This window comes from Thamnophis sirtalis, unplaced genomic scaffold (assembly GCF_051295495.1).
Source record: "Thamnophis sirtalis isolate CommonGarterSnake01/CBP01778 unplaced genomic scaffold, rThaSir2_p1.2 scaffold_5, whole genome shotgun sequence".
Classification (NCBI taxonomy): Eukaryota; Metazoa; Chordata; class Lepidosauria; order Squamata; family Natricidae; genus Thamnophis; species Thamnophis sirtalis.
The window spans coordinates 78667495-78692356 of NW_028261385.1; the positions used below are offsets into that span (position 1 = coordinate 78667495).

The window sequence follows — 24862 nt, forward strand, 5'->3', positions numbered from 1 at the left end:
TTTTGAGATCAGCCAAGTTAGTAAGATGCTACCTTAGCTAGATACGTTTGTCTGCAACATAAACTATTAATTTGCTGCTTTGAGGATGAAAGTACTAGTTGAGGGTAGGGCACATACCTCTCTTTTTTAAATCACTTATTTAAAATCTTGGTAGTCTGTGTGACTATGTTCATATATAAAGTTTTTTTCCTGTCTATAACCATGATGGCGAACCTATGGGATTTATTTTAGGTAGAGGTGGAAAGATATAAAGAAAGAGATAGAGAAATACAGTGATAGAGAAAGAGATAGATTGATAGAGTTTTTAAGTGCACAGGATCATGCAGGGGAAAGCTACATTACACTTTGACATAAGCAGCAAGTTATATTAAATACTTCCATGTAGAGAAAAGTTGAAAGTTGCCACATTCGTTCTTGAAAGCTTTCTTTTGAGGTTTAAACAGAGAAGAAGTCTTATTTTTGATAGAATGTTTTGCATGTGGAAATGAGCAACTAAGGTCACTTTTGAAGCGCCTTAAAAATCAATGTGAGAATATTGACTAACAGACTTGAAAAGGTTGGGGAATGAATTTTTTTAGTCTTGTCTTTGACTAAGGACAGATTCAGTTGTGTTTGCCTCTTAACGGCCTGTCCCAATCCTTTTACTTTTTAAGGCTACCTACCTGTCTGAAGCAGCCTGCATTGATTCCGGATTTCTTTTCTTGTCCTTATAAAATAGTTTTGAAAGTCAAACATTTATCTGAAATTTCATAATGTAGTAATACTGGATTGGCGATGGAACTGTCAGTTTTTTTTAATGGAGAAGAATATAATTTGATGGGGTGCTAAGGTGGAGATCTGGAGAAGGAAGGCTGATCTGCAACTTGAGCGAGTTTATTATGGCTTAGTGATTTAGTGATTGATTTCATTTGCTGTCAGTTAAGCCTCTACTTAATGTCAAGTTTTTTGCATAATGCATTGAAATAAAGACTGATGAAGTTCTTCAGAGAGATACCGCTTACATAAACTGACCCTGATTTGCCCTGTTCTGCATGACAATTTAAGTGACAGCAGTTAAAGGAGAATCTACCAATGAATATGCAACTATAGTATTAAGGGAAATGCAAGGAAAAATGGCTCAGAATATAAAACGGTGCATCAGAAACTGGCTGGATTATTAATTCCACAATTCTTCTATATTGAAGAAAGAGGATGTGTTAGGTGTCAAGTAATATTCTAAATAAAAAATTAAAGGGAGGAAAAAAAGTTTAGGGGAATTTAATATTCAAGATGTCTGCTGAATGTTTGCTTGGCTTGGCAGGCTACATTTTAAGAGAGTGCTAATTTCAAATCTGAGGCTTTTGAGACTTTAGTTTTTCATTTTATTCTGATGCAGTTATATGGGTGGGGGTTGTATGTTTTTGTCTATCTGTCTATGTATGTTGTCTGGTCTGCAGAATGGATTGGTGATCTAGTGGAAATAAATGGTTGATAAGATCAGCTATTGAAACCTTAGTACAGTTTATTAGTAGTTTGCAGCATCACTCTCAGGAGGCATACTATGTTTCCCCCAAAATAAGACAGAGTCTTATTTTCTTTTAACTCCCAAAATAAGTGCTTGGCCTTATTTTCGAGGAGATCTTATTATTTTTGAGGTGCAGGAGGTGGCGAGCATGATCGCCTCATGGCTGCTGCTGCATTGCAATATTTTCAGCAGGACTTATTATCCAGGGAGGACTTATTTTCAGGGAAACAGGGTACATTTTGTTACTTTACTAACTTCCTTAGAGGCATGTGTTAAGAGTGCCATGTTCTTTGTTCCACACATTGATAACGGACTTGAGAAGGGTTGATTTCATTTCAGTCCCTCTTTTAACACATCATTGGTGAAGTACTGTATTGCAAAAAATGGGAATAGTTGGCAAGATAATGATAAAGGATACAAGTTCAAAAAATGGTTCTGAAATAGAGTTGAGAAATCTTTGCACACCCTAATAATGTGACCTGCACCCCAAGGAGGCAATATGTGAAGACAGGGTTAGTTTAGAAGAAATGTTTAAAGTGTTAGCCTTAGAGGAACAGAATCCTACTTTTCTTTTGGACTGTAATCTTCTGAGTTTACAACTATAACAAAGTAATTAACGTTAAGCACATTAAAATGACATGTATCTAAGGATTTTTTTTAAAAAAACATGAATACTATGGTTGTTATAAGTGTCACTGTGTGCAAGCCTGAATGTAACCTTATGTCCCCTTTTTTCAAATTAATAGAAGGTGCAATTTAATATGTTCCCCTTCATATCAAACTTGTAGTCATAGTTGGACATCATATTATAATTGCACTTTTTCTGGGATATATTGCTTATCTTGCCAAAGCTGAAATGATTCAATGTTTTAACCAATAGCATAAATTACTTTAATAGAGAGCTCTGATCTTCTTAATGCCATCATTTCTCATCAAAATGAATGGAAGAGGGGTGTGTCATGACAGTAATTTAGTCAGAGATATGGTTAACTTTTATTACAATTAAAAGAACAATTCCCAAGATTCTTGTATGCCTGAATTATTTTGTTTATAACTTGTATATTCTCAAAAGCAATTAAAAACACAAGAACACTTTTTAGGGATATATTTGTGACCTATGTTCAGAACACAATTCTAGTACACAAAATATTATTTGAACTTGCAAAGAGACAAGATACAAGTAGATTAGACATCTACTCAAAACCATCTTCAATCTGATAATGAGCAGTTGATGACCACTTTTCAGTGTTATTTTCAACAAAACTGTTGAATATAGTGTAGTATCATCAAACCCACATGTAATAATTTGGATCACCTTTCTCCCTTTTATAAAACAAAGACATTTCCTCTTCTCCTGTCTTCTAGTACGCCACCTGTACCCCAGTGTTTCCCAAAGATTAAAGTTTGGCTAAACTATAAATAAAAAAAAGACCTTAAAGATTTGGTCAGAGCATCAGCAAGTTTGCAAATTTCCTCAAAACCCTAGAGTGCAATCCATCTGGTCCTGGATATTTAATCTCCTTCAAAATAAATAGGTAACCTCTGAACACTGTTGCTCTAAATTTCACATTTCAACCCTTCCCAGTTGGAGTGTTGCAGAAGATTGAGGATTATAGGACTTGAGCAGATATGCTTTTAAAAAAATATTATTACCTACTCAACAAAGAGAACAATATGGTCAGAATTTATGCTGCCACAATTTCAATTTCAATAGCCACACTTAAGTACCAAACTGAAATTATACCGGTGTCTCTCTCTCTAGCATGAGAAATTCAACAATAATAAGTAATAATTAGTATAATATTCCTAAATAATCATATACTACACCACTCTTCCAAAGCATGGTATCATAAAATAAAACTGATGAGAGAAGATCAACTGATCAAATACTAAATATGTGATTATAGTAATACTAACATGTGTCAGAAGGGATAAAATATTTTGCACCTCTCAAGCTTTCATTAGTCAAAGACATGCTGATTTGGGAGTATTGTTGCTATGTTAGACTACCTACAAAGAATTATTAGTTTTGATGAGGCACCTTAACTGACTCTGCCTTCGTTCCAAAACACAAGCAACCTAAATTCAGATTGGTAAAGGACATAGAGGGAGATTTCCAGAAATGACTGCAAGGTCCAAGTAGCCATTTGAGCTGTATCTTTATAAGTGATTGTCAATTCTTTGTTCTGATAGCAAATGCAATTCTAAAGCTTATCAGAAAAAGGAAGATGTTCCTACCCTGGCAAAGTAACTCTGAAAGATACCATAGTTTGCTAAGATAAACATTGCTAAGATATCCACAATTACAGTATCAGCAGCACATCTTTTTAATCTATTTCATGGTACTCTCTCCTTCCACTCTAGCAATATTTTTCTTATTAAAGAGGGAGATCCAGGGAAACCTCAAAGCAGATATCTCAGTGCAACAGTGCAACACAAAAAGGGAAGAAGCTGCTTACAGCTGGTGGTATCTTCAGACACACACACACACACACACACACACACACACACACACACCATCTGAACCAATTACTTGTTTAATTGGATATCACACTTTAAGAAGCATTTAGCAAACTGGAACAGGTTCAAAGAAGAGTAATGAAGATGATCAGGAGATTAGACATTAAATTTGAATGAAAGATGTCATTCAGATGAAATTTTCCATCATTCCAGAAGGTAGGAATGTAATAATAATGAATTTACCTGATAGAAAGGCAGTTTAGCTAGAAAACATTCAAGAGACATAAAGTTCAATGAGATGTACGGACTGAAGGCCAAATTGTAGTTAACTATCTGGGAATTCTTTCCTCCTACTAATAGTCAAGCTCAGGTGGCCTACCCAGAAAAGTAGTGTCCCCTCCTATCTACCAACTCCACCATGGATGTTTACAGTCCATTGGTGAATTTCTGTAGTTTGAGCTTCTACATCAAGCAGGCAGTAGGACTCAATGGCCCAGATGCCCCTTTCCAGGGAAAAAACTGTTACTGCAATGAATAACTCTGCCAGTGAAATAACACTACCTTTTAAAACTGATTGCTAAGACTTAATTATTGAAAATATCTGCACTTTGATGATTATCTAATCATCATAATCATAATCTCTCTTCCTCCCTCCAAGTATATTTAGAATTGGAGGGGGAGAGTGAATCCAGACCCCTGCTCAAATCAGGAATTCAGTTTAAAGCAAGTTTAATTTTAGAACACAGTATTAGGACATCTATGCTTGGCAATAAATGCCCCGATGGCTTTTATATGCCAGTCTATTGTGGTTTCCAGTAGAAACACTTTCCATCCTATCTATCAATTTTCAATGATTGCTCTGCTCGGGTTCCTTGAAAATCCTGTTGTTATTGAGAGCTTTGTCTTCTTGGGGTATCTACCAACATCTTATTCTGGGAGGATGGGGGGGGGGGGAGAGAGAGAAAGAGTATAGGACATTAATCTACAGCCACTTAGTTCTCAGTCATGATGTCTTCAGTTCTCATTTTGCATATTTAAATGTAGTCCAGAACAAGAGTTGGGGCCAGGGAGGAAAAATCTATGAAATGGAGAATACCAGATAATGGCAAAGAACAGTTTTCTCTCTCTCTTTTCTTTTCTTTTTTTACAGGGAGGGTAGAGACAGATATTGCCTTGCTATCATCTTTATTTATGTATTTATTTAATATATAAAACACAAAGAAAAATAGAAATAGGTAATTAAGGAAAGGAAAAGGAGAGGGGAAAAGACCATGTGAGGTACAAAGGAATAAAGAAAAAAAGGCATTGACTTCCGACTCCTCTTAGCCCAATACAATCTAAAAATAGAATAACAGAGTTGGAAGGGACCTTGGAGGTCTTCTAGTCCAACCCCGTAGGCAGGAAACGCTAGTTATATACTAACGTGTCAAAGCAAAAAATTGAAGCTGAAGTGTTTTTATCTTGTAGAGATTAGATAAGAGGTTATCCAATCTCTACAAGATAAAAAACACTTCAGCTTTAAGTTTTTGCTTTGACACGTTAGTATATAACTAGCCATTTCTATAACGACAAATCCATCTAATTGACAAAAACCAAAGTCAAAGTTTCATATATATTTTTTCATCACAAGCACAAAATACAGAAGTGATATCCAAATGAGAAATGTACTTAAATATATTCTCTTCTTTGAATAAAATAATCAATTTAACCATTCCTGCTTCCTTACTATGGAAATAGTATATGTTTGTATTTGTGCCTAATAATCTTTCTGAACTATCACCATTTTTATTAACAAAGTTAACAAAATTTCATATTCTTTCAAATTCTTTGACCTTACCAGGAAAAATACTCTTCTCTTTTTCTCTTGAGACACCCAAGTGTTTTTTTTTTTTTTGTTTTTTTTTGCACAAAAACACCCAAGAGATTGTTCTGTAGCCACTACAAGACTGAAACCCAAAAGGATTTTTACAAGTACATTTTTGGGAAATTCTGCACCTCACCTACCACAACCTTTTTCTCTCATACCTTAACAATAAAATGGTGCATGGAACTTTCATTTCCTTTGTTAGCTTCATCTGCTGGATGGGGGAAAGTTTCACATAACTTTTACACACTCTGTAAGAGAACTGCAAAAAAGAGAAACAAGTGACCTTTGGGGTGGAAAGTGGGAGGCTAACCAAAACTTCCATTGAAAATGGCAATGAAAGCCAGATGCCTTCTCTTGCCATTATTTTCTGGCATGTTACATTAAGCATCACTAACTGCACTTCAAGGATGATGGGTATTTCATACATAGCAAATAAAATAAAAGTCCTATATTGCAAAGAAAGTGCTTGATTGTGCCCTCTTGATGGAATAGATAATTTACTCCAAATGCTCAAAAAATAGGAGAGTCTATAGCATTTCAGGCAAGTGGCTATCTCCTCTTGAAAGCCTCCAGTGATGGGACACCCACAACTTCTGAAGGCAAGCTGTTCCACCGGTTGATTGTTTTCACCATTAGAAAATTTCTCCTTAGTTCTAGGTTGCTTCTCTACTTGATAACTTTGCATCCATTAATTCTTATCTTGCCTTCTGATGGTTTGGAAAATGGTTTGCCCTGCTCATCTTTGTGGCAGCCCCTTAAATACTGGAACATTGCTATCATAATCTCCTCTAATCCTTCTTTTCATCAGACTGGACATACCCAATTGCTGCAACTATCATATGTTTTAGTCTCCAGGCCCTCTTTCCAGAGTCTCAACAACTTTTTTATATTGTGGTGACCAAAACTGGAAAGATGTGGTTTTATTAAGGCTTTATAAAGCGGTACTAATGCTTCGTGTGATCTTGATTCTATCTCTTTATTAATGCAGCCTAGGATTGCATTGGCTTTTTTGGCTGCTGCTGCTGCACACTGTTGGCTCATATTTAATATCTAATTTAATAATATACAGTATATTCTTCAAATACATATTAGGTTAACTTATTTTCTACTAATACTCAGAAATTTCCTAAAGGCTGAAACCCCAACAAAGTATTAATTTGGATATTTCTTCTTTTTTCTTTACAAGAATACGAAATACTTTTAATGAAATATTTTTAGATTTGTAATCATTTTTAATTTCTCCATTACCTTCTTATTTTTTGCTTTATGATATAATTTTATATGAACTAGTTAGCTTGGAGATTTCATTTCTATTCTTTGCTTCCTTACATGGATACAACTTGGACAAAAATCTGAGTCTATATATCCATCTACTCTTCAACTTCATTGACTCGTATTGGCAACTCTTAACATGACATCTTTATATTAAATGTTTGTTCTTTTTCACTCTCTCATCTAAACACATAGGTGCACACACTAATATACACATTAAACAAATATTTGGAGAATAAACTTATAAAAGACTGGACACTCTTGGGAATATTTTTTTGCTGAAAATGGAAAAAATGAATTGGTGATTTATAAATTTTCTCATTAAAAGTGGTTGAATATGGGAAGAAGGGAACCATGTAATATAATCTTAAATATGGAGGAGAGCTAATAAATTTGCTTGTCACTACTATAAAGGAGATTTATATTTTTCTTTTTCCATCTGTATTGGGTTTTTTTCACTTTTTCTTTTTTTCTTTTATCTTTTTCTCCATTTCTATTTATATATTTTCATGATTACATATAAACAAATGTTCGCTCTGGAAACATTTGGAAATCATGATTCCTTTTTCTCTTCTTAAATATTTCTTTCTTTCTATTACAAGTTCCCATGCTCACAGGAATTCCTTTGGTTTTGTTTGTTTTTTTGCAAAGTGAAACTACTATATTATTGTATATATTTGGCAAGTGATTATATTTGGAAGTTGGTTTTGCCAATGGGCATTTCTTCAGTTGGCAAATTCTTTAGGAATCATTTGTGTTATGACCATGCTTACTATTGCCACAAGATGTTTATATATTCTTAACCAATATATAATTAGAAGGTAAGAAGGCAAAAGGACAGGAAGAAAGTCACTCTGGTAATAGATTTCCCCCCCTCTTATTCCTTTGGTTTCTCCTGAATAGTTTTTTATGTTTCTACTGTAAAATTGGCAGCTGTATGTATGTTTTAAATGTTATTAACCTACATCCTGCATTTCAATTTAAAGTGGCTTCTTAATGCTTAAAATTAAAATTCTTTAGCCTTCAAAATAGCTTGGCTCTATTTCCTTCTCCATTGGCATCCTCGAATGGTCTTTAGTCTGGAAGGGATCTTGATTTTTAAAGTGAATGTGCCATATGAATATTTGTGGGTTGTAAAACCTGCTTGCTATGTAATAGCTGGTAATACTCAGCTGCTTTTTAATAAAGGATATGATAACTGGTACAACTGTACTTTTCCTGTTATTTATAATGAGGTAGGCTAGTATCATATGTCCTTTGGTTAGTTTTCCTGTAGCCATATTGCTTCAAGAAAAAAAGAATCAAGAAATTGCATACTTATGACATTATATTCCTTTTTAGACATCTGTTTCAGTTAAATTGTGAAATCAGTATGTAGGTTCACAGTTTTACTGTTTTGTTCTATAGAGGATTTCCTACCTCGCCCTTCTTGCTGTGCACTTTCGGGGTTCATTAAAAGTTGTTCCTAAAGATGATTGTATTCAGAATGTCATGATAAATTCGTTAAAATCAGTAGAGTGAGACAGAAATCATCATCATCCATCTTACCCAGACCTGGAAGTCTATGGAAATGGCAATGCAAGCTTTTTGAATAGGTTATACTTATATGTGAATTGACACTGCTTTGGCTATGGATTTTTAAAAAGTCTACAATAATGCACTTAAACCAAGATCCACACATAAATGAATTCACTGCAGAAGTATCTAAATATATCCTGTAGGCAATTTAAAAGGATTATTTGCAAGGCTGAACAATTTGTGAGTTATTCCTCTCTCTTCTCCATTGTTCAATAGAATGAAGAATTTATTTAGTATTTATTTAAGATTAAATATAAACTGAATTTGAACATGGATAGTCAAGTCCCTTCTCTATGATAATTTAGATGACTCTCCACATGCAAACATGGAAGGTCAAAACAGTAATTTTATTTTTCTCTTGTATAGATGATTTTAGAAGACAAATTAGCTAGGAATTGCTTGGGATTCATTACCCCCCTCCCTCCACAACCCAAATACAAAAGTTTAATACATTTTAGGTAGAATGCTTGTATGACTCCTAGAAAAACATTTTTCCATTATATATACAACTATCTGCACATAGAATTTCTCTTGCCACTGAACTCCACATCAGAATTATGCCCCACCATTTAATTTTAAATAAATGGTAGTTATAAATAACGTGGTAAAAATATTAATCTCTGTAGTTTGGAGACAAAGGCCCAGTGAACTTTAAAACACAAAAACTCTAGATTGTTTTTTTCATCATCTTAAGGAGCTTTGTGCAGATATATCCCCTTCATTGTACAATTAATGAACTAACTAAAATTAATTTTCACGAGATTGTCGTCTGGTATTGACAGAACTAAAGTAGAGCTTTGTATTACAGGTTCTATACACTCTTTGGCCCATAGTCTGTAGTAAAGTACTTTTCTCTTTTTCCTAAACAGAAACCTTGATTTTTCTTAATTATCCCCCAGGATATTTTATGCTGACTCAGCAATAAATCAGTTCTTGGCAGCACACTAATAAATACAGTGGAGTGGACTACTGGAAATACCATCTTTCCACTGAGATTTAAATATGAGGCACTGAGCACTTGATACTGAAAATTCCAAGGTTCCTTTTGGGAAACAAGGAAATGTTACCTCAAAGAACTTGTCCAAATTAAAATGTATATTGCCCTGTTGAAGTTTCACTTGGGAGATTAAACTGGATTATTACAAGATTCATAATAGCTATAGCGTTTTTTAAAAATTATTATTGCATGAAGGTGTTACACTTAGCGCTTTAGACTTTTGTATAACTTTTTGTTGTTTGCACGTATAAAACTCTAATTTTCGCCTTTTATATGTAAAAAAGAAAAAAGAAAAATTGACCTCCTAGAGAAGGAGACAAAGAAACATAGAAAATGCTTATTTATTTTTCCATGATACCTGAATATATTTAAACCTTGAGATAAAGTATTTTAAATTATTTATTGTTCTTTTGTTAGATGTTATCTATGAGCATTTCATTTAAATTGGGGGGAAGAACTTGCTATATTGTTGACTATACAGTAGTCAACTTACTTACACCTCTTTATTTACAGCTTTTTACCACATGCATTGACATTATCTACAAATGCTGCATTTGAAATGCACACTCATTGGTATCATGTGTGAAAACTCTTAGTTTTATTTCTATTTAATAGCAATGGCAGAATGCATTAATTGTGGTGCCTATGCAAGCTGCTTTCATTTCAGCTTTAGCAAGAATAGCACATTTGGCATTTTGATTATACAGGTAGTCCTAGACTTAACAATAATTCACTTAGTGACCGTTACAACGGCACTGAAAAAAGTGACTTATGGCTGGTCTTCACACTTACAAACATTGTAGCATCCCCATGCTCACCTGATCCAAATTTGGATGCTTGACCACTGGTTCATCTTTGTGACGGTTGTAGTGTCCCTGGGTCATGTGATCACCTTTTGCAACCTTTTGACACATAAAGTCAATGAGGGGTCCAGATTAACAATGGTTCACTTAACAATTGTGGCAAGAAAGGTCATAAAATTGGGCATAATTTACTGCACAAATGTTTCACTTAGCAACAGAAATTGTGGTCGTAAATGGAGGACTACCTGTAATTCAGCACCAAACAATTTGGAGAAGCCAATAACGCATAAACAGTGTAATCTGCTAATATACTTCTGCAGAAATATTCTTTTTTTTTAAAAAAAAAATCCACACGAGTTAAGTTTTGAATCTTAAAACAGTTCCAAGAATATGTATGGATGTACTTGGTATCTTAAACATGAGTATTTATGTTTTCTGGCCTGATCATTCCCAAACCCCGAGTTGCTTTATTTGAGAAAATATGTCTAACAATCTTCACTTATTGAGGTTAATAGGTTTTTTTTACTAATATCAGCTTTAATGCTGTTCTTACATTTGAGAAATCAGTGCAGATCACTTCGGAAGGAAGCTATAACCTAAAAAAAATAAAAAATGATTAACCAGTTGTAAAGAACTCCAGTAATCCCAGCACTGTTATACTATTTGGGTCAGATATCAAGTTACCAACACTGCCAGATCATTTATACTCAATTGTGCTGTTAACTTTATTATCAGTCGGATCAATATTACACTGCTGGGACATTCTTCTTCTGTATATCTGAAGAGAATTATTTTCCCAGCTATATTGTAATCAGATTATTTATTTTCAAAGGTCTGCTACTTTCTTTAGGTTCCATGCCAAATTAAATCCAATTCCTTTTCAATGTGAGGTGGGAGAATTAGCAACTCCATTCATTTTCAGAATGTTCATACTTAACCTCTGATGGTATTCTCAGCTTGGCTGAATAAAATTAACCGAGGGATGAGTTTAAATAGAACCAATAAAGCTTTATGTACAAATCAAAACACAGTGTTTATTTAAACAACTGAATCACAACGTACCGTTTGTAATTTCAGCATACAAAAAGATATTTGGCATACAGTATTTTCTATTCTAAGGTGATAATATTTTTCTTTGGGACAGCATCTAAGGTTTAGTGCTTGTATATATGTTTACACACACACACACACACACACACACACACACACACACACAGAGTTCCTTTTCAGAAACATATAACTCAGCAAAATGGCATATCTTTTATACAGAAGTATAATCATTCCTTTTGCTTTTCCTTTAAGGCGATGATTATAAGTTTCATAGATGTCTATCAGTTTGCATGCTCCAGAGTCTCTGCATTAGAACGAGAAATAACATCCCATCGGCATCACATTGCAACTCTGAAATCAGAACTCCAAACAGCTTGTCTTCGTGAAAATGAAAGCTTACACTCAGTAAGTTTCTGGTTTTCTTTTTTTCCACACAATTGTTTTTTTAATTTATGTTGACACATTATTTTCTGGAAGCCTCCTTTTGCTTATATAACTGGGTCAGAAAAAGGTTTGTTACTGGGTCACAACATATTTTCTGATTAAAGAACACATGATTAATTTGGCATATTTTCTGCCCTGCGCTATAAGAATATATCCAGTTGAAAAATAATTTCATGTCTGTGCAGTACTGCTCATTAGAAAATTTGGCCTCATACAAGTCTTAAGAAATTACTTTTCAAGAATTTCAAGGAGAATCAATATTAAGGTGATAAGTTTAATACACATTTCTTTTCTCGGTTTCTAGTATATGACCAAAAGGAAGAAAATCTTCTATTAAACAAATGCAAGATGTTTTTAATGTCCAGAAAAAATAGACCAATAATAATACATATTGAAATAGATGTATATGAAAGAAAAATATCAGATCCTAAATAGCAAATTAATCGTTGATCAAATCAAACTACACTGACCAAGAACCAATTCATATACAGGGTTATCTTCAGCAAGTCAATCTTTTGTCAAAGTGACAAAATGTGTGTTGTGATGTCACAGCATAATGTTCTGTCTCTTAGTACTTAGTACCACCCCGACATTTTCATATAGACAATAAGTGAGCACATAACTTCAATCCAGGGTTTTAAATCAGGTACACTGGGCTTTTTCTACTGAAGTAAAATAACTTTGGGGTGGGGTGGGGATGGGGGTAATAGATGAGGACACATGAGGAATCTAAAGTTCTTCACTTTTAGGGATTCCAAATTGGTGGTATATTTTTTAACATCCCTTTTACATTTTCAAACCTTATATGTCTTCTGCATGCCATATTAAAATCCTTGCTATCAAGCACAAGAAATCAGGAATCAAGGTGGTTAAGATGAATTATTGCATCCTAACACTCTCTATAAGAATCTGAACTACTAATGGTCAAAGCAAGTTGGTGGTAGATAAGGTGGGCTGGAATTAGATCTCTCACGGGCACAAAGGGATTAAAGACTAATAACACACTTGACTCATCCTTCAGGCTCAGCCTAGTCATCTCCTACACCTGTAAATATTGAGCTAAATCTACTTAAAGTTGTGTGTTTAAATACAGTGTTATATCTAAATGTGGATGAGTCCTGCCTTTAAGAACTTGCTTAGAATCCTTTTACTCCATGAGAAAAAATATCATTTCCTCCCCCTCATCTTGTTTTTTCTTTGTGGTATAAGAATCTTGAAAAACATGTCACATGTTAGCAGATGAGAAGAGAAGGTTCAGATAATTATAAAGATGAATGATAGATGTTCCTTTTAAATGTATTTATTTTCTTTTAAATGGAACTTATATTTGTTTGCTTACTTGGACAAATCCAATATGAGAACTTTATTTCTTCATACTTTTTGAAATAATTATGTATTGGTCAACATTGAATAGTTATCTGAACATTATTTGAAAAAGTTAAATGCAGTAATAAAGTCTACATGAAGAAAAATAAGTTAAAAAATAACGTGTATAGGGAATGGCACTGAAAAACAGGAGGAAGAATTGCTATGAAGGCAGCAATCAAATAATAGAGACTTCAGTACAAGACAAGAAAATAACATGAGAAATCACCTTAGACAAACCCTTCCTAATTTCACATGAGGATAAGTTAGTGTGTATGTGGGAAATACATTGAGACTTACAGGATTCTCATAGCTGTGGCAATAAGAATAATCCTGTCCTATATAAAATGGTTTCTTAATCTGGTCTACTTGTTGGGTTAATACCTTGACTTCTCTCTCCAGTCATTGTGATTTTTTACCCACTTACACTCTATATTTTCTATTTGTTTCTCCTTTCTTCATTGAAGAGTTTGGTTCTAGGGTTTTGCTTTTATTGTTGTTGTTTGAAGTGATTAACTTTTGATAACTTTCTAAGGATGTCAGATTAAGCATATTTTTCAATAGTTGTAATTGTTGAATGAAGATATTTGATTGAAAAATTCCATCCCTGCTTGATATGGAAATTTAAAAAAAATCAACCTGTAATCAGCTAAGTTGAACTATGATCTTCAAGCTACCAGCTCTACATGTAACTTCAGATGACTTAATTTCTATTGCATGAAAGTCAGCTACAGTGCCAACTTAAAACTTCTGACTCTAACTACAGAATCATAAGGTTTAAGGTTTATTCGATTTATATGCCGCCCTTCTCCCAAGGACTCAGGGCGGCATACAACTTTGTAAACTATTATGTGATGTTGACATACTGCAATGCATTTTAATTGAAATTGCTTTTCTGAGCTGTTATAACATGGCAAGTTTGGGGTTAATCTACAAATGAAAGCAAAAGTTTTTTAAAGTTCTCATAGTTAATAATTCAGTAAATATAACTAATCAATCTCATCAAGATAAACCGTACCAATTCACTATCCACCATTTTCGTCTTTACATTCCAACACTCCAGTGCTATGCTTATATTCATTTTTCCAGAAACAACTGACTATTGAACTTATGTCTGTATAAGTTTATTGCTGTTTGTCCATTCCTTCTGTATCTGCTTTTCGGCTGCTTTAATAATATGCAAGCCAATCTCTCAGTAAGCTTCTTCTGTGCTCTTTTGTCTTGTCACTTAGTTTCTCCAATTGCCTGTAGGGACAGAAAGTTGAAACAGAACCAACCATGTGCTCACTTTTAATTTGAATGGGAGAAGAAACCATTGGAGTTAGAATGGTTTAAGAGGAAAGGAGAAAGCTTATATTATCTTGTGGTGCATCATTTTCTTGAGGAACAAAAGACAAGGCTAAGACTACTACTCTTTTCAGCAACCAATCAAGCAAAGTCAAAACTTTCTGGATGAAAAAATTCTCTCGCACCTTGGGAATAATCACCTTGAATTTTCTTCTCTTTCAAATACACTAATGTATTTTTATTGTCTCAATGGGGAGAACTGTCCTTTTGTGTCCTCCACTCTTTTCAACCTACAAGCTGCTAACTCCAAAACTGGAGGGTTTACCTATGTTCAGTTTATTTTTTGTTTAGTTAGTTTGGAGTACAGGCTCAGGCATCCCTAAGCAGATATTTATATGTAGCCATCATAAATGCATATAAAGGAATCATCATAAATGCATATAAAAAATAGGAGCAACTAGAAGAAGAATGAGGTGCATGTAAAGAATATTCAGTACACCTGACTTTTGTTTTCCATTTCCTTGTGTCTAAGACTATTGCATGCCACAACATCCAGGCTTGTTTTCTTCATTACTGTGTGATTTGATTTTCTTCTGTGCTTTAAATGGCTCCTTGGCTTGCAACAGGTGCAAAGGACTAAAACATGAGGAGGAAGAACTGAAGATCTGCTTAAGAGAGGTCCAGCTATAGACAAACTATGAGTTAGTATAGTACTAGTCTCTGTCTCGGCAGAACAGCTTTGATGGCCCTGCCCTTCCTGTCCATAGCCTCTTCTGCTTTCAAGCCTAATGAGGAACATTTTTATTTTTTATCTTTTCTAGTCAAAATTGAAATCCTACTGTACGTCGTAATTTGAGCTTCCAGATGTAAAACAGGTGAGTCTTGATGCAGGAGTTATTTATCTGTTTGTTTCCCATCTGTTTAAATCTTAGAATCATGGCTTTATAATATTACGTTGTTCCCCAGGATACAAGATGGTTTTGAGATAGAACAATGATCCTAACTGATCATCCTGTCCTGAATGTAGACTGAGTGAAGTACACAAACATCCTCAGTTTATGTTTCCAGATTTTGCTTTGTTGTCTGCTGTGGGTTCCACTTATTTAAATGGCATGGTTTCATTTAATTGATCATAGCTTAAGACATGATAACCATGTTTGGACAGACCACTAGGACACACTTTTGACATACTTGTAGTTACTGATTCTGGTTTTTGTTAAGAATAACAAGACAAGAGTTTTCAATTGAAGCTATCTGGCTTTATCAGTTAGGTCCACTAAGAGGAGGATTGCTTGCTTGATTATGTGCCATCAATTTGTTGCCAGGTTTTAGTGACACTCTAGATAGATTTTCTCTACCGTGATCTGTTCCCATCCTGTTCTTTCAGATCTTCCAATGATGCACTCATTGCCACTGTAACTGAGTCCATGAACCCTGCTGCTGGCCATTCTCTTCTTATCTTTATCAGTTTTAGAGACTTCTCCAGAGAACTACCTCTTTGCACAATGTGTCCAAAGTAGGATAATTTGAGTCTGCTTATTTGTTCCTCCAGTGAGAAGTCTGGGTTGGTTTGTTCATTTGTTTTTTTATCTGTCAATGTTGTTGTCAGGAATCTTCTCCAATACAAAAATTCAAAAGCATCTATACTATTCCGACCCTGCTTCTTCAAAGTTTAGAAAGGAGGAGCCGGGGTAGTATTCAGAGCAGAGTGCTGCAGCACGCTGCTTACTTTTTAACATCTTACCATTTTGTGCAAATGCAGCAAATGCAACACCATTATTTTGATAGGAGGAGGCAAGTTAGGGTGCCATCATAAATGTGAACCAGGACAAATTACATGCAATGTAGGTACACAGTTTAGGATCAGGATTAGGATTAGGATCTTAATCTAATTCAATCAAATTAAATCCAACCCTTTAAGTTTTTAAAAAAGTGTTTTAGTTACCTTGCTGTATTCACATATTTATTATAACTTCAGTGCAATGGTGAAATTCATTTTTCCACCAGTTCTTGGTGGGCATGGCAGGGGAAGGATAATGCAAAATCTCCATTCCCACCCCACTCCAGGGGAAGGATACAGCAAAATTTCCATTTCCACCCCACTCTGGGGCCAGCCAGAGATGGTATTTGCCGGTAATTCTCCAAACTACTCAAAAATTCCGTTACCGGTTCTCCAGACCTGTCAGAACCTGCTGGATTTCACCCCTGCTTCAGTGGGTTACTCCTTTGATTCGGGTTTTCTTGGTACTATCAGTATTTATCAAGGGAGTTGATTTTCTTTGGTGGACAGTACTTTGAATAAAGTTGAAAGAAAGAAAAGAAGAAAGAAAGAAAGAAAGAAAGAAAGAAAGAAAGAAAGAAAGAAAGAAAGAAAGAAATTATTTGGATCTTAGCTTCTGGAGAAGATTTATGGCAAACTAGATGTCTTTGAAAGAATGGGGATAGCATTGCAGTGGACATCAGCCACCAGGCAACAACTTTTTGCCTCTCTGGAGAAGGAAGAAATCATGAGATCTCCCACTTGCATGCTGGGCAGCTGTTCCTCATGAGGAGATAGCAGTTGCAAATTGAGGGATTGGAATAAAGTTCACAGCCATAATACAACCTATATGAACATAAGGTTCCCATGAGCCTCATTTTAACTACTTTTGGATGCAACTACTTTACAGCTAAATAGAGATTTTCAGAGCAGCAGGACAAGACGATTCCTCTTAGTCAGTTATTATTTTTCTGGTTTATAAAGGATTATAAAGAAATGAAGAAAAAAAGGTTTAAACACTTAAAATCTTTTGGCAAAAAGCTTATTGAAGAGAAAATATTAGAAAGTCTAAAATAAAGTAGATAATTCTTTTGAAATATTTTTTTCATGAAAACATTTTTGAACCATCTGAAATTAAGCTAGACAAAAGAACCAGACTTTTGTGGGAAAGTTTTTTGGTTTACTATTAAAGACTACAAACAATGGTGGAGTTTGCAAAGCAAAAGATAAAAGTAACATTAGCCAGATTGTGATGTGAACTAACCATGGAATATTGAGACAAAAGTATTAAGAGCATGTAAAGATAAAAGAGGAGGAAAAGGTGGGAAACCTTGCCTTTTCTTTTTTCCTTATTTGAGACACTTTTGGGGTGGGAGGATTATAATATAATGGCAACCACGGAAAAGCGCCAAGGATGGAGTGGAGGATCTCTAGAACAACCTGCAGAGAAAGAAACTTCATGTTCGAGCAACAGGGCAATAAGATGGCTGAATCATGAGAGCTTTTGCGGAAATAAGAATGAAAGACTTCTAAAGATGAAAGAGGAGATGAAAGAAGTTAAGAAGATGAAAAGCCCCGTAAAACAAGATTTTGGACCTCTAAAACAAATGAATGACAAATAAAATTTTGGAGAGTAAGACTGGTGATTTGGGTGTTTTAATGTGAACTGTGCTGAATTGAGATCTTTTGACCTTCTGTAACCATATTATCTTTCTAAGTTCTTTATCTCCCAGAAGTACTGAAAAATCCTAATGCAACAGATCATTGATTTGGATCCTAACCCTAGACTCCTTGCTTACCTTCAAGGGAAAGCTTGGGCTTGGTGGCCTTGTTTTGATGTAGAGGACCTATATTCAAGATCTACTGTCAATTATGGAAGCTGAGTGCCACTGGACTATACTTTTATCTCTCAGCCCAATATATTTTTCAGAATAATAAGGAAAAAAAGGTGAAAGGCAGGAGTGCTGAATTTATTTATTTATTTTTATTAAATTTATTTGCCACCCATATTTCCACAAGGCAACATTGCCTTGAACTCCAGGAGAAAATACAGAATATACTCTCCCCTTCAACCATATTTGGGTAAATAGAATACTCAGTTTTGATTGGAGCGGCAATATAAGCCCAGTAAATAAATACATAAATAAAACAACAAGACATACATTGATAGGAATTACCCCTCTAGTTCTGTTTTGTTTAACTCTTCATGTGCTTTCAAGTAAGCGAAGTTATGAATAGTGCCAGTACTGTGAAGGGGAGGTTCAGAGTCTTGTAAAACTGAATGGACAGATGGGCTTTCAAATACAGTAGAAATGTCCACTATTATCTTAAAAAAGACATTCTATAAATCTAAGGTATCCTGGATGTCCATTTTAATAGCCGAGCGTCATTAGCTTTTCTTAAGTTCAGTTCAGAGAATTGCTGTTAGATTCAGAAAGCTTTTGTAGCACTACAGTTGCATGCAAAATTATGTTTCGGTGAAGTGAACAGAACTTGACACAATCTTTTCATGGTAGAATAAATTCATAAATAAATACAATATCTTTCTGCAAATTTGAATGCATACTTACAATATATGCAATTGTTTAGAAATTCTGAATAATAATAAAAAAGAGTGGATAGAAAAGATGCAGAAATGTTTGACCGCGGTAGCTAAATATTTGCATATAATCATCTTATCCTAGAAATAAGAAGCAGTAAACTTTCCGGATGAAATTAGATATTGGCTATCTGCATAATAAGGTTACTTTATCTAGAGAAGATTCACTTGTCATGCCTTAAGTGTTGTTCTCTTGAGGATAAATGTAATTCATTCAGAGCTCAAAAAACACTGTGATCCTAATCCTCATTCTTTATAAAGTCTTGCTTCCTCTTTGTTTTACTCCTGCTATTGACACCAGATAATGGGCTTTATTGTAAATTCTGGGCAATTTTATAAATATCTGCTTATAAAGAGAATAAGCAAAATATTGAAACCTTTAAGCAATTAGAAGGAGCCCACCTGGCTGTAGAACCAGGCAAGTATATTGGGAGAATGTCCCAGTAGTTACTCAGTCCTTTGGAATTTAGATTGTATAAGAAAAGGGGAAATAGAAGAATTGGGGGAATGGCTTAGAGTGAGAGAACCTGAAGAGATGGAGGAATCACATGAATCCACAGAGATGGAAATTTGCTAAGGTCAGGAGGACATATGGCTTCAGATGAAGGCGGGAGAAAGAATAATGATCCCCAAGGGAGGCTGCAAGTGAGATAACAGCTGGAGAAAGAGTTGGGCTGTCATCTTCCACAGAAAATACCAAGAGTTGTTGTTTTTGGATGAACGTATTCATTGATGCTGTTATCCAATGTATGTTTCTGTCATGAATGCATTTATGTGGTTTTGTGTGTGATACTTCATTTGTTTCCGTGATAGGTCTTTGTGTTGAAATACCTCATGTTAAGCAAGGAGTGGAGTAGAAATGACATGAGTCAGTAAACTTTTAGATAGACAGTGTAAAATCGCCTGAGAATATTTTCATCTTTGGAAATAAGTCCAAAAAATAACATCTGTGGGTCTTTCCAGATCATTGTAAGTAGAGCGAACACAGTTCTTACTCATCTGTTGAAGGAGTCCTGACATATGTCTTCCAGACAGTTGTGATTGTGAGACACTGTATTTTCCCAGCATTCAAATGTAAAAGTTCCTTCCTGGAAATGTTGTTTTCAACTATGTTGTGCATGTAGTGTGATTTTTTTCTGGCAAAGTGTCTAAAATTTGCAGCAAAGTAGGTGAACAGGGCAGAATTCATTAGTTAGATTAGCAACAAGTAAAATCAGAATCTACAAAGCAAAATTTAATCCAAAATATAAAGACAAATAAAGAATCTAGGCAAATGCAGGTAATAAAATTATTCAGTCAATAGGAGAAAATTGAGGGTGTGTAAAGCAAGCCCACCTTCCAGTTCTTAAGCTTCTTGAAAGAAGCTACTGTTCAAAAGAATGGCTCTATTTCTGAATAAGAAAGGACAAGGTTTTGAATACAGAAAGTTTTAAATGGATTACGAGCTCAGAAAATGTCAGTATATTGGATTTTGAATATTATGCCTTTGAAAGTACTTTTAAGGAATAAATACATTTTTGTGGGAAAGAAAAACTGTTTTTGATATTGGAAATATAACAAGGTATAACTTATGGCATTTGGAGACATTTTTGAGGAACAGTAATGGGACTTTGAATCAATAATGTCAGTTCTGTTGGGTTTTCTTGGGAACTATCTATTCCCAGAAAAAAAATGTTACAGAAAAGATATGCAACAAAGTGTGTCCGAAAGAACATAAATAAGAATTTGCTACTAGATGGGGAAAAAAATGGATGAGATTTTAAAAATTAAGAAGAAATAAAAATGATAAACTGAGAGAACAGTTGGAATAATTTCTTTTTGTTGGACTAACAAGAGAGGCTCTTTAATGTATTGAAGAAATACAAAACAAAGATCAACAATCATCTAACTGGATTAAAAAACAAGATTATTCTATGTAAAAAGAGGGAACACAAGGTCAGTTTATTTGATCACAGTTGAAATGGGACATGTTATTTGGGGTGATTATTTGGGGACTTGCTGACCTCTGGACTGGAAAAATGTTGTACATTGAATTTGCTAACAATTAACATTGAATTAAAACATTTTCTCTACAGTTACATTATGTATTCTAATCTGATAACATTTAAATTGGCTTCCCTATCTAATTGTCTTTCCACTTCAAGTAGGAAATATTTGTGATCTTATTCTCTTTAAAGGGGAAATTACCCCTCTTTAATGTTATTGTCTGGACTTTTGACTGATACCTGCATTAGAGAATATGTTACTTATTGGGTCTATGTATAGCTAAGAGACAAGTTATGAGTTTTATATCTATAATTGAGAGGAGGAAGAGATAATGAAATTGCTTATACTTGTCATGATCAGGGTGGGGAATTGCTTTCTTAAAAGTTTTTTTTTCCTTTTTTCTTCTTTGCTTTTTTGCACCTTTTTATTTTCTTTTTTAGTTATTTTTTTAGTTTGTATTTTTACTACTGTAATTAAACTTTTAATAAAAATATTTTTAAACATGAATTGTTCTAATTTTACTCCTTTTAGCTGTATGACCACTAAAAAGTCATCAGTCTAATCAGTCTAAATAAATAATGACTAAGTCATTGTTTTCCCACACTGACTAGTCCCAGATCGCTGGGTTGTATCCCGTTGAGATGGCTTCCACTTCATGATCAACAGAAATGATGTCACTTGCATTCAAGAGCTCATCGATGAATTGTCCTTAGTCAAATTCACACATCCGTTTGCAAAAACCTTTCTCATGATGGCATCTACTGCAAAGTTGAATAGCAGCAGGGAGAAGGCACTTCCTTGGCATTCCCAGATTGCATGCAGATTTCAAATGTTTTTTGATAGTTCACCTTTGATGTGACCACTGCTGATTGACCCGTCACAAGTGTGCTGTAGGAACCATATGCCTTACTTTGTAATCTGTAGTGGCAAGTGTTTTCCAAAGAGTGGATTAGAGGCAATTGCAAAATGAATGAATATTATGACTCACTCATGTCCTTGGATTCATTCTTCCATAATTTCTGTAGTATAAATATCTGGTCACACCAGTCCTGGATTGGATGAAATCCAGCCATGGTTAATGGACCATTTGTTCTCTTCACTTTTGTGTTCAGGGTTGGAATATTTGTATGAATATTTTACTGATTATGGAAAATAGACTTAACAGTAATATATGCAAACATCCCACAAGTATTGCTAAGATTATCATTGATGCTATGTGTACATCCTCCAAGATGCTGCAACATGGTGTATAGTGCTTGGTATTCTTGGTCTACAGCTTCTTATACTTCTGAAGCAATATCCTATACGATCTTCATTTCAGTTTTATCTGAAACAGATAACAGTTGATGGCATGATGGAGTTGTCTGTTTTGGATTCATCAACTAACTTTGCATCTCTTTCTTTGGTATTCATGTCCAAACCTTCATAGAATATCCAGATCTGGATGACTTTATAATACATAGGACAAGAGACTAGTTGCTTTTGCTTACTGTTGTAGAAAAATGATCTGCAGCTCTGCAGAATATTTTCTGGTTCTGCAACTATTTTGAAGCAGTTGGATAGGGCCACTTGAGTCGTTGCTTAAAGACAAGATTAGTCAGTCAAGACCTGTATGGTGTGAGAGTTCTGTAATTAAATGCTTCAGATATGATTGTATAGATATGTTCTGTGCATGTAAATTAAATTTTCTCCAGGTACTAAAAAACCCACAACAATTTAATAGATGATGGATTTATTCATAAAGATAGGGATTTATATAATGACTAGAAATAGCCACCGGCTCCATGCTTAAAAGTACACTCCGTATTTAATATTCAAACAGGACCTTTCTATGTTTACCACCAAACTAATTATTCTAAACAAAAATTATATAATCCTGTAATTTAAAACAATTTGGATAGACATTAGTTCCAATTGATTTAGATTCAGATAAATATTAGAATTATTCCCTAAGGAAAAGATTATTATTATTTCTTCCTCTTCCTCTTCCTCTTCCTCCTCCTCCTCCTCCTCCTCCTCCTCCTCCTCCTCCTCTTTTCAACCTGGTAGCCTCCAATTACATATTTTATGGTTAGAGATAATAGTCTCATCTTCATCTGGATAATAGTCTCATCTTCATCTGGAAGCAAGAAACTAAGTTGAAAGTGCATCCTTCTTGTGGAAGAATTTTCCTGACATAATGTGAATTGCTATAAAACATTGTCACAAATGATAGAACAGTTATCTACAAAAACTTGCTATGTAGTAAAATTTTCTACAGCAATGGTGACCAGGATCTGCACCAAATCAAAAAGTTGGACAATGAAAGGCATACAATGCTTAGTTTAGTTTTTTAGTTTAGTTTTATTGCAAATTTATATGCCGCCCTTTTCCCTGAGGGGACTCAGGGCGGCTTACAGCAATAAAGGGAAGGGGGTGCAAGACAAAACTTAAAAAGAAAAAAAAAATCGTGATTAAAGGAAATTGGTCATAAAAACACAACATTCACTCAACATTCGGGCGGGGTGAGAGTAATCCTATCCCCAGGCCTGACGGGATAGCCAGTTCTTGAGGGCTGTGCGGAAGGCCTGGACTGTGGTGAGGGTACGGATCTCCACGGGGAGGTTGTTCCATAATGTCGGAGCTGCAACTGAGAAGGCTCTCCTCCGCGTAGTCGCCAGTCGGCACTGACTGGCGGATGGAATTCGGAGGAGGCCTACTCTGTGCGATCTGATGGGACGCAGGGAGGTAATTGGCAGGAGGCGGTCTCTCAAATAGTCAGATCCACTACCATGGAGCGCTTTATAGGTGGTAAGTAAGACCTTGAAGTGCACCCGACGATCAACAGGTAGCCAGCGCAGCTCACGGAGGATTGGTGTTATATGGGCGAACCGTGGTGCGCCCATGATCACTCGCGCGGCCGCGTTCTGGACTAGCTGAAGTCGCCGGATGCTCTTCAAGGGCAGCCCCATGTAGAGCACATTGCAGTATTCCAGCCTAGAGATCACAATGCAAATATACCTTAGATAAATGTTGTATGCCTGCATCATACTTCTTAATCTCTTAATATATTACATGTAATTGTTAAAATGCCACAATAGGGCTACCACTTCAACAGTTGAAAAAACAAAGTAGTATAATCAGATAATATATCTGCATCCTTGATTTGTATACACAATATTTCCTTTTCTATAGAAAACATTTTAAAAAGCAGAATATGCTAAGCATGTGAACTTTTACCTTGTCAAGCTATTGGAAATTATAGTAATTTGATTTAAATGTTGCCTAAAAGGCAAAAAGAAAGTTTAATGGAATCCATGTGCAATTAAAATGCAGAACTAAATGTAATCAGACCACAATGACTGTGGCCTTCCTACTGATAGCCTTATTATGGCCTCAGAGGTTGAAAGTTTATATTAAAGTTACTAAATCCACTTGAATGAGATGATAATTCAGTGGTTGTTTAATTCAAACAACATATTTTAAGCATTAGAAGCGGTAACCAGTTTCTAAATTTTGAAGATCTCACAGTTATTTTCTTTAACAGATGGTAAGATGCATGTTTTTCTTTCAATTGTCTATTGTGACAATTGAAGGGCAAGACTCATTGCTCTCTTGAAAAAACATTTAAGGAAGATGGGTCTATTGGTAGGAATGCTTTCAGGGCCTGTTAAATCATTGTCTGAATCTCTGCATATATGTATAAAAATATGAATGATTATTTCAGAATTCATATTAGAAGACTCTTGTCATAGATAGGACTTTGTGCACCAAATGACAAAATGCATCTTTTTAGAATTATCATTGCAATCATCATCATCATCATCATAATTATTATCGTCATCATCACCATTATCATCATCCTGAATTTAAAAGCAAGTAACTCCAAACTTATTTTCTCTGGACAGTTTT

The 24862-nt window shown here is 34.9% G+C and overlaps 1 protein-coding gene across 7 annotated transcripts in view; it reads left to right on the top strand.

The window, feature by feature from the left end:
* CCDC171 (coiled-coil domain containing 171) overlaps positions 1-24862 on the top strand; it is a 274987-nt gene that overhangs the window by 147075 nt on the left and 103050 nt on the right. For 5 of the 7 annotated variants that reach the window (XM_087716106.1, XM_087716103.1, XM_087716100.1 and 2 more), the window contains one exon: positions 11784-11936. In XM_087716106.1, the coding sequence (XP_087572232.1) occupies positions 11784-11936 (153 nt within the window). Of the gene's footprint in view, positions 1-11783; positions 11937-15448; positions 15503-24862 lie in introns of all 7 variants that reach the window. The other 2 variants (XM_087716105.1, XM_087716104.1) reach the window with 1 other exon arrangement.